Raw genomic sequence first — 10,994 nt, 5'->3', positions numbered from 1 at the left:
GCGCTCTGAGAGCGTCACGAGATCCGCGTCCGGTCCCGAGAGAAGCCCCGGCCGCGCCGCCGAGCCATATCACAGCGCCGCTGGGGGCGACGGAGCTCGTTACACGCTGGAAACCGGACGCAGGTCGACCGGCGGCGACATTCGCGCTGAGCAAACGGGGCCTGGGCGCGTGCGCACGGGCCGCCGCCGAGATTCTATTGCTGTCGGAGCTTAGAGCCGTTGGGCAGCGTTCTGCCGAGAGGAGCCGACCCAGCGGACTGCCGATATCGCAGCAGGTCGGACACTGCCGGCCAGACGAGCGGGGCGGAGTTCCGCTCAGTTCCGCGCGGAATGCGGATGACCAGATGACCGAGCGGCGCCGCCAAACCTATGGACGCTGGCAGGTGCTCCAAACAAGATCACAACTGGAACACACATGTGCTGAAAACAGCGCGCCGACTGGAGAAAACAGCCATCCAGTACAAAGATACACAACGAGAATGAGGGTGATTGTAAACGAATGTCTGCGAATATGGATAATGAAAAATACTATTTCGTTGCGCTGTGCGCGTAACCCTGCCATTTTCGATGGCTCTGTGCAATACTGATGTGTCGGCAACGATTGCTGCACTCTGCTGCTTGTGGAAGCGGCCGTGCTCGCCTCGGCAAGCGATTGTGCAATAAGTAGAACACATTACACACGCCAATGCACCGTACCCTGTGATTGTCCTTCCATGCAGCTCTGCAGAATAGACTAGCTACCAAACGCGACGGCCGGCACGCCCGCGACCCACACAAAGCTCATTTGAGATCGTTTGTACATGGAGCCGGTAGCAATGCCCGGGCAATGGAGCTGTTCCGTCGCCTCATGCTCGCGAGTCACGGCAAGCGGACAAAACATAGAGTAGCGCCGAAATAACACCTTTGACATACATAGAACAACGCCGTGAGCAGCACAATGAGATCAATATCATAAACATGAGATCAATATCATGAACACGAGATCAAGACAACGCAATTAATCGATTGGGCAAACGATAGCTTTTCGCAAAAAAACATCGATAAAAATGAGTACAACGCAGTTCAGACTGACTAGCGTCACAACCGACATCGCTTCGCGAGGTTCTGCTATCGAACTTGGTGAGCAACGAAGCAGCTCGCCCCTTGGGCCCGCGCTGGAAGTCTATAATATCGCGCTCACTCCCCTCCCAACTGTCTCTAGAACGCTCCGAACCGGGCGTCCAAATGATCGGGCTTGAGGCGCTCCAGTCCCGGTGGTGGCGCGTACCCGGGGTGGTGGTACCCCGGCGCGCCGTACCCCGTCGGATAGGCGTACCGCGGCGGCGGCATGTGCAGCCCGGCCGCGTACGGCAGCGCCCCGTACGCCGAGTACGGGTACGGACCGGCGGTGGTACCGAGCTCGGCCGCAGCCGGCGCCGGGCCGGGGCACGGGCCGCCGGCGCCGGACGCGGGGGGCGACACGGCGCCGCCGGTCAGCGCGGCCACCGAGAAGTTTGAGCTCGGCTGGCCGCCGGAGTTGTACGGCGCCGGACAGTAGCCGTACCCGGCCGGGGTCGGGTACGGCGCGCACAGACGGCCGTACGGGTCACCGGGCGGAGACGGGGCCACTTCCAGGGATGGTCGTACCGGCGGCGGCGGCGGTGGAGCGGTATGGCGAGCCGGAGCCGGCGCCATCCCCTCACCACCGCCCAGACTGGGAATCTGATCCACCAGCGACTCCAGGTCCGACAGAGACTTAGTCGCCAGGTCCGCCTTGCCCGCCGGCGGCTGGTGCTGCGAGAAATCGATCGCCCCCGCCGGAGGGCCGGAGGGGTAGTGCGCCGGCGACTGGCGGTCGCTCGCCGCCGGCGGGCGCCGCTGCTCGCCGGCGCTAGGGCTCGTCGAGCGCGACGGCTCCTTGTCAGGGGTCCTGGTAGCCGGGGACGCTGCTGGAGGAGGGGTGACTCCAGCGGGTGACGCCTGCCCGCTAGTCCCGGCTCCAGAACTGAGCGGAGCCGGACTGTGACGGTATCCGACCGGTGTCGTCGGCCCGGCTCCGGGTCCAGCTCCGGATCCGGGACCGGGTCCAGGTCTGGGTGTGGCCGCAGGTGCCCCATGCCACGGCGGCGGCCCGCTGGCCGGCGGGGTGAAGTGCCCCGCCGCCGGGGAGGCGGGATATCGACTGGCTGGGGAAGCCGAGTACTGTCCCGACGGCGACTGCAGCCGCTGTCCCGGCGGCGACTGGGACTGGGACTGACGACTGGACAGCAGCTGAGTGTACTGCGGTGACTGAGCCTGTGACTGCACGCCGCTCTGGGCTGAGGGCGACGGTGGGAACCGCGCTCCGGGCGACTGGCTCGGCGGCAGGGGGTGCGGAGTTGACAGCAGCTGAGTGTACGTCCCACCGCCCGGCTGCAGCTGCGACTGCGGAGCTGTCGGTGACGCCGAGTACTGTCCCGGAGGAGAGTGAGTGTACTGCCCCGGGGGCGAGGCGCTGTACTGGGCCGCCGGTGACGGCACACACTGGTCTCCCGATGACGGCGGGTTGTACTGACTCCCCGGCGACTGGGTGTAATGACTCGCCGGTGACGGAAAGTACTGACTGGTGGGAGTGGGTGAGGGTGTGTAGTCCCCAGCCGGCGACTGGCTGCACCGCCCGGCCGCCGCCGAGCCGCCGTACTGGCTGGACGGGGGCAGCGGGTACGGCCCTGACGGCGGCCGACCGTCCGATCCCGGCTGACCGTACTGGCCCGGCGTGCCCTGCTGATCCCCGTACTGGCCCGCTGACGGCTGCTCGGCCGGCGGCTGGCTGTACTGACCACCCGGGCCGTGTCTCCCGTGTGGCGGGGGACCGTACTGCCCCGGCGGGGTTGGCTGGGGTTCGGACGGCGCCTGACTGTACTGACCGGTCACCGGGCCGTGCTGCTCGCCGGGTATCTGACCGTACTGACTGTGAGAGGGCTGACCGTGCTGGTCACTCGGCGGGCCGTACTGACCAGTTTGTGCCGCGCCGTGCTGGTCCGGGCCCGGCTGACCGTATGGCCCCATCTGTGAGTAGGGCGTGCCGGTTTGGTACTGATCGCCCGGCGCCCCGCCGTAGTGTTCCCCTGGTCCGTATCCTCCGGACGGCGGTGTCATGTACGGGCCGGATCCGGGACCGCCCGCGGGTGGGCCGTACTCGGGGCCGTACTGTCCCGGGTACGGCCCGCCGTAGTGTGCCGGGGGCTGTCCGTACTGACCGGGCTGTCCCCATTGTCCGCCGACCATACCAAACTGTCCGCCGTACTGCTGGTACTGCCCACTTCCGTACATCCCTGGCTCCTGCTGCGGCCCTCCCCCGTACCCCGGGTACGCTCCTGGGCCGAACCCAGCCCCGCAGCCGCCCACCCCGGGACTCGACTGGTCCATCGGGTAGCCAGGCGCCGCTTCACCCGCCGCCTCCGTCTTGCTCTTCTTTGGCCGTCCTCGCTTCTTGTTCGGGTCAGCCGGCGGCGCCCTGCGTGGTTTGGGCGCCGTCTCGGGTAGCGGCACACCATTTTCATCTAGTCGAATCTTGCGGGGTCTGCCACGTTTCTTCTTGATGGGTACGGTAAGTCCGGCGGCGGCAGGGTCACCCGGCTGGCTGCCCGGGGGTACACCCTCCGCGCCGTCGGCTGTCTCCGAGGGCGGTGTCCGGTCCTGGCGGGCCGCCGGAGGTTTGGGTGGCTCGAAGGTGAGCTCTGACTCGGCTGGCTCAGGGATCTCGCCGTTTAGATGGTCGCGGAACTTCTTCAGCGCCGTGTAGAAGGGCACCTTGTCGAGGGCGCGCGGTAGCTGGGCGCACCGGGCGCTCGAGGAGGGCATCACCCAGATGTTCTGAGGGCCACAAGAGGACGGGAGGGCACGGTGGATTAAGACAAAAAGAAAGTGCCACATTTCAGGATGAACTTATCAAACACTTAGACACCATACTATGACAGCCGAGGAGTTAAATTGGAACAATCGAACGGTGGAAAAAAGTCATGAATTACTTATTGAAACAGTCGCAAGCCATTGAGATGCCAAAGACTTGTAAACGAACAACTGAACCAGCGAACAACTGAAGCAGTAGACAACTGCACCACTTCACCACAAGCTCGTTGCTAGGCTTGATGCTGCCTGTTTCATATGACCACCGGTTCAACTGTCCACTGGTTCAGTTGAGACTGTTCATGACTCAGTTGTCATGGAATCTACTATTTATGCATGCGGCAGAGTGTTTCGGAAGGGTATGGAATATGGAACTATGAATATCTCTATTCTAAGTTCAATCAGAACGTAAAACGGATATGAGCCCGGGCTATCATTCATCAGGAGCAGCAAATACCATTGAAAACTCAAATAGCCAACGTAATAGGTTAGCGAGCGGCGTATTCAAAGAGAGCTTACCGTTTGTGTGCCTTCGATTTTCTCTGGCTGCTTGCCAAAGAGGAATTCCTTCTTTCCAGAAAATATTTCGAAGATGCCTTTGCCGTTAAAAACTGCTATCTTTGGTTGAAATAGTTGGAGCTTCTGAAGCAGTATTTTCGCACCTGAAAGAGACCAGTTATCAGTTAATTAGGGGAAGTTGGGGGAACGCCGAACACTTTTTTTCTGACGCCCGTAGCACGCAAGGTAGACAACATAAGCTATTCTTGTTGGCGTCATTCGAGAGGCCAGTCTTTTGTCTTTCAAACATACCAGGCGCATTTGATGAATTCGCATACCGTTAAGCGCAAAAACTAAAAATATCAAAGAACTGACTTTTTCGGCGTTGCCCCGGACTGCGGGGAAAGCCGAAAATGGGATAAATGATCTACGAGGAATACCGACATTGATGTTTTGCCAATTTATCTCAAACTTTATCCAAAATTCATCAAAGCTGACACGCGTTTTAAGAGCTTGAGGACGCTTGGTGCACACTGGAAGTTATAATTGTGTGATATAATAAGAAAATGCCAGGCAAATCATTCCTTATAGGTAACAGGCCGTTGTGCCGGCTGAAAGTGTAAGTTGTTTGACTAAAAATACGCGTTGCTATTCTACAACAGTAAAGTCCACGTAGCGTGCTTTAACGTGCGTAATTGCACGTTTTTGGCATTACCCCAGCCAGCCATACTTTCATTTGCAGGCCCATAACTTTTAAACGTGCTGTATAAATTTCAAATAGGCAGCACACTTATGCAAAGACATGCTGAAGATTACTTGACCGAATTGGCCAGACAAACGGTAGCATAATGAGTAAGAAATGCAGCTTCAAAGGCGCATGTAGTACAAGGAAACGTACCTTGAAAACGCTTTTGGCGCCCTCACAGCCGAAGTATTCCAAATGACGACTCATAACAAACGTGCGATAATTGTAGTCACTTAAGCTTCAGAGCATCACTGAGACGTGGCATCCATGTCGTACGGTTTTAGAAATATCTCGAATTTCGGCTTTGCCCCAACTCCGGCATTGCCCCAACTTCCCCTACCATTGACCCAAACAGCTAAGTCCTTTGACTTTGTTAACGGTCGTATCTTTGGATTCTGAAGTGGCCCAATCTTTTCCGCTGCTCACCGGTATTTATATGCATGCACTGAGCTCTGAATGTTTCTAAGCGGTACCTTACGCACATTCTCGAATAACACACCAAGCGTACTTTGACCAGGGCGGGCGCGCACTAACCTTCTTTGATCTCCTTGCGCGTGAGGTCCTGGCTGCCCTTGGTCGTGCGGGACACAATGTTGGTGAAGCCGATCTTGAGGTCGATGAGCCGGAAGTCATCCTCTGCACCCAGCGGCTCAGGGATGAGGCCGGCCAGGTAGGCGCACTTCCCTGAGAGAGGTGGAACAGGCGGGCGGGACACGACGTTAGTGGAAGGTGGGAATACGGCGGCGATACACGCCAGGTCCGCGGCTGTTAAATCATACCACCCAACCGGACCTTCAAAAAGGTGTAGGGCGTCTCTTGTGTTTCCTGGTCGCAATGAATTCTGATATAGCGAGCAACAAAAAGGAGATCGCGGTAAAAGGTTTCATATAATTTAATGGATATATGTAAGAAAAGCATGTCGAAGCCAACCTAGAATAACGCTGCAAAGCAAGGAGTCAATCAAACCGACATTGCAAAAAAAAATATCGGATGGATTTCCGATGGTTGGAAATGAAATACCATACGGGAACAGTGAACACAGCCGTTAGTATTTTTAATTGATTTGAATTGTAGTCCTTCCTGAATACGAGTTACCTAATGCGTGGACTTTATAAAAAGAGTTTTTCTTTCAAATGGTACCAAGCTAAACTATGGTAACTTACAGAAGTGGTTTCCAGGCCCGGCGTAATGATGCCCCTTGAACGCCGCCACCAGTCCCGGGTTGATGCCGATCTGAAAAAGGAACGATCAAGGTCAAGTTTTGTTCAATAACAACCGGTTCACGCACCCGTGGGAAGCCTTAGGAGTTGCGATGTCATCATTAGTGAGATACTTTCCGACTACCGGTGCTATTTCTTACGTAGTTAACTTTGTTTACTTCGTTTGTTTATGCCATGCGCCATGCGGTACAGTATAACTTCAGGCGATCACTGTAGTGACATCTACCGGTAGCGGTATAACATAGGTTTGGAGTTGTGCGGTACAGTATCCTTCAGGCGCAAGCTGTAATGATATCAAGCGCTACATGACAGCTACACGAGAAATTCGATAGGGCATTATTGTGAGCGCTCTCTCACTCAGCACACGCTCTCACAGTTACAGGCGCTCGCAAGTGTCCTCTCTCACCCGGGGTCTCGGCCGGTCCACCGTGCCTCCAAATACAGCCCAACCTTTCAGAGCGAGCCTGCAGCCCATTCTACTCTCTCGCTCCTCCCTACACCCTTCTCACGACTTGGAGCGTTTTCAGGCCTTCGGTGGTATCGGCGTTCGCTGGTATGTACACTAGCGATCATAAAATTGTTGATAAAATGAAGGGCTAGTACTAGTAGGTACCGGCACTTATGCCTTTCAAGCTGTTCCATAAGTGTCGTATGAATTTCTTTTCGGTACCTGTGATCCAGTAGATGTGAATTATAAATCGCCGCCCAAATCTGGGTGTCTGCGAGCTCGTTAAAACGCAGCCTTATCGCCAGCGAGCGCAGAGTCCGCAGCACGGTCCCCGAGGAGAGAGGAAAGGAGCAGCTTCTGTGTCGGCTCGAGCCCTCTCTCCTCTCACTCCAGAGAGCCAGCGTGGCAGCAGCTCCCCCTCTGCCCCTCCCCTCCTCCGCGGCTGTCACAGGCAGCTGCAGGGACCCCTGGGGAGGGGAGGGGGAGGGGAGAGGGGCGGGGGAGGGAGGGAGGGCTTTGATGGCGGCCTCGGCTGCGCAGCTGGAATATCCGGCCCCGAGTGAAGTCTCGACCGGGTAGAGCACGGGAGGAGGGAGAGAGGGGGCTCTGAGCGGCGGCCCGGCCCGACAGCCATTAGCGATGAAGCTGGGGAAGGGGGAGGGGAGGGGAGGGGCGGGGCGGGGGCGCGCGGCTGGTAGACATTCACAGAGCTCTGACGGCTGGGTTGCCTCGGGGCTGGGCGCAGCAGCGTTCAACAGGGCCACATAGACATAAACCGCGCTTCACTGACGAAGCCCGTAAGCTACGGAGATTCACTGGCATCTACTACTATGCTGTTTTTTTCGCCTGATGTTTTCTGATGAAAAGGATTCCTCTTTCCACCAAACACTTATCCATAAATGCCTCCACAACCCAGTGACCCGCATCCTTTGGGAGAAGCGCGATGTCTGTTACTGCATACGAGATAAAAGGTCTAATTCCGGAACATTCACCATTCCCCTGTAACCCCGTTTATTTCGCCCCATGGGAAATTCTCCCCAATCTCAGGAGCCATAATTATACCAGCATTCCCAAGCCAGATACCATCAGTGATGTTACAGTTATTTCTATGTCACGCTGAACGCCAAAGCAGTGGCACACTGAAGCTACCACGCTGTAACTTACATTCCAATTCGCAGTCATGAACCTGCTACCGAATGAATTATGCAGTCCCTTCCAGCGTTTAATCTGTTCTGTTCGCAACCTATCACGTAATGGCCCCTAAATGATGCAGAAGTGTGGACCCAAAGAGCAAAGGCATGCTTTGACACATGGTAACCGGGCACTTGGTTCACGCCACGCACATGCACCGATCGGTAAGGAAGAAGTGCCTTGCTACAGGACACTCTTATCTGCAGTATTATGTTTCAGCCTAAGTCATGGCGTAAGTAACCTTGTGAGAGAGGCTATCGTTTATGTGGCGTTACCCATCGTGCGACTATAAAGTTATATTTTAGTTTGCATTTTCACAATTTTGATTGGGAACGAAGTCCATATTAGGAAACTTAAGTTTGAATATGGGTGGCCAAAAAAAAAAAAAACGTTCCGAACTTTGGAGGCCTATATCTCAAATTCTAGTGCGAATAACGAGCCAAAATTTTCATCAGGTTTGCGTCACTTCTTTGCGCATTGGTATGCCAAATTATAACACTGTACCATCATTTTCAAGCCAGCAATCTTATGTTGAATTAAGTAAGACATTTTTGCTTTTTTGCCGTTGTTGAACGGTAGTAATGATTGGCTTAGACGTACCATGTTAGAAAAAAATAGAAAAAATAGAACACGTGAATGATACCAGCACGTGTGTTGTTATTTTTAATATTTTTGTCCCACGTAAGTATCAAATATCCAAATACTAAGCCAAAATTGTGTTAATGGATGCCATTCGTTTCAACACAAGTTCTGTTTCGAGCAAAAGGCGTGGCACGGTGCATGGGTTACAGCTGATCGCCCTCCTTTCAAGATCAAATAGTAAATCGACCGAGTAATGATTGGCTTAGACGTACCATGTTAGAAAAAAAAATAGAAAAAATAGAACACGTGAATGATACCAGCACGTGTGTTGTTATTTTTAATATTTTTGTCCCACGTAAGTATCAAATATCCAATACTAAGCCAAAATTGTGTTAATGGATGCCATTCGTTTCAACACAAGTTCTGTTTCGAGCAAAAGGAGTGGCACGGTGCATGGGTTACAGCTGATCGCCCTCCTTTCAAGATCAAATAGTAAATCGACCGAATAAGGAAAAAAGCTAGAGGGAATGTGTAACCCTGAGGCCTGAACCATCAATGAGACTAGTGCCAGTAGCAGTCATGGCTGCGGGCCGTGGTGCCGAGATGGAAGTAGCCCGTTCACTGACATTTTTAGTAAACATCTGAACAAAAAAGTGATTTTTATATGGCATGCTAGAAACACGACCCGTTTAAAAAGTAATTAACCGAATACCATAAATATCATACCATTTACTGAAAATATATGCCGCATTGACTATTGGAAGGTTCATTGTTGTATCTTTATCACTTTCTGAGAAATATTGATTTAAAATTGGGAACGTTTTTTTCTGGGCCACCCGGTATATTTATAATATGTTGTTATAGTAGTTATTTTAAAATTTGTTCATTCTTGCATTGGTACTAACTTCTATCTACTGCAGAATCCTTTATAACGTATTTCTGATAAGAAGTACCATTCCGCTAACAATAACTAGACAAGAATGGCAAGCTTAACCCACGCCCAGATAGGGTCTGCCGAGCAACGCGGTCTGATGGGGGGCATTTTGGCCCCCCCCCCCCTAAGATCTCGAGAACCACGCAACATAGCGACAAGCGGTAAACGGCGTTGGCTAGCCCCAACGGTGAACTACCTTGTGACCCAATTTCATTGACCTCAGTCAAACCGTTGACGTCACAGGTCAGGTCAAAGGTCGAATTTTCACCGTTTACAGGCATTTCAAGAAATGCGTTGTAAAATCGAGTAAAATGCATTTCATTGAAAATCATCGATGGGGAAATGTTCTTCAAACACATATTTTGCTATATGAGGTCACTGATACCAGGTCAGGTCACAGAGGTCAGGTCACTTGGGGGGTCACAATATGAAGTGTCGTGTGATACATGTTTTATGGTCCATTTTACATGACAAATGCGATAATGTGGGTCAGGCAGACTTTTGGGCCAGCTTAGGTCACGTTTTGGTCAAGGTCAGGTCAAGGTCAGGTCAAGGTCAGGTCAAGGTCAGGTCAAGGTCAGGTCAAGGTCAGGTCAAATTAGGTCAAATTTCAAAGTTGATATTTTTGCATAAAATGGGTATCGATTCGATGCAGCTTGTCACGGGGAGTTCAACGGTGGTCTCCGTTTTGCGCTACGAGGTCTAGAATTGCTAAAAATTGAGTTAAAAAATTTGACGTCATCAATTTTTAAGTTTTTTTTCGCTATAACTTGGCCAAAAAAAAGAGGTATCAATCTAAAATTTGGCATGTATATCGAAGAGCGCAGGGAATATCACATATATTCCGGTTTTTTGGAAATTCCAAAAAAAATTGGAAATTGTTTGAGTTTTTCTAAAAAAATCATTTTTTTTATTTTTTGGGGTCAAAATCCCAAAATTTCGAACATCCGAGATAGCAGTTTTGTAGCGCCGTCTTTTCTCTACACAACCACATAAATAACTTTAAAATTGCTTGTTAACTGTAGAATTGGTGAGCGTTTCAAGATGTCATGTTTTTTGCTCATTTTCACTCGAACATGACCTCAGTTTGACCTCAATAACTCCTGACCTAAGGTGACCTGTGACTTGAAGTTTTGTGTGAAGGTGTCAAATTGATGCCCAGTAAAGTAACCAAATTTGGCGGCGCTGCGCGCCGCCGTTTTCTCGCTATTTAAGAAAAACCACAGGGGGGCAAAATAGCCCCCCCCCCATCAGGATGCGGGTTAAGGTCAATAAACGAGATCGTATACTTTTTCTTTAAATGACGATAATTATTTTTGTTTAAACAGCTTATCATGAAGGGTTTGAGTCTGAGAAAGTTTTCCCCCTTTGAACGTATTTTTAGCTGAGTTGCGTTTCTCAACATGTCTTTATTTGGATGAAATTGACATCATCGCCTTTTTAATGGTAGCCAAAGTCACTCGACGGCCATAAAACAAAAAAGAAGAATCCATTACGACGAATCTTCCT

The 10,994-nt window shown here is 52.5% G+C and overlaps 1 protein-coding gene across 1 annotated transcript; it reads right to left on the bottom strand.

Moving 5' to 3' along the window:
* Window positions 1-244: 244 nt before the first annotated feature.
* LOC122364097 (basic proline-rich protein-like) lies at window positions 245-6,343 on the bottom strand (the record flags this gene model as incomplete). Its single annotated transcript, XM_043334167.1, has 4 exons — window positions 245-3,834; window positions 4,387-4,529; window positions 5,645-5,794; window positions 6,274-6,343. Coding segments are annotated over 4 exons (3,000 nt in total), but the record flags the coding sequence as incomplete, so codon positions are not given.
* Between the last annotated feature and the right edge of the window lie 4,651 nt (window positions 6,344-10,994).

This window comes from Amphibalanus amphitrite, unplaced genomic scaffold, assembly GCF_019059575.1.
Source record: "Amphibalanus amphitrite isolate SeventyFive unplaced genomic scaffold, NRLGWU_Aamphi_draft 000656F_arrow, whole genome shotgun sequence".
Lineage (NCBI taxonomy): Eukaryota > Metazoa > Arthropoda > Thecostraca > Balanomorpha > Balanidae > Amphibalanus > Amphibalanus amphitrite.
The sequence above is the reverse complement of the archived record's forward strand: the minus strand, read 5'-3'. Positions and strand labels throughout refer to the sequence as shown.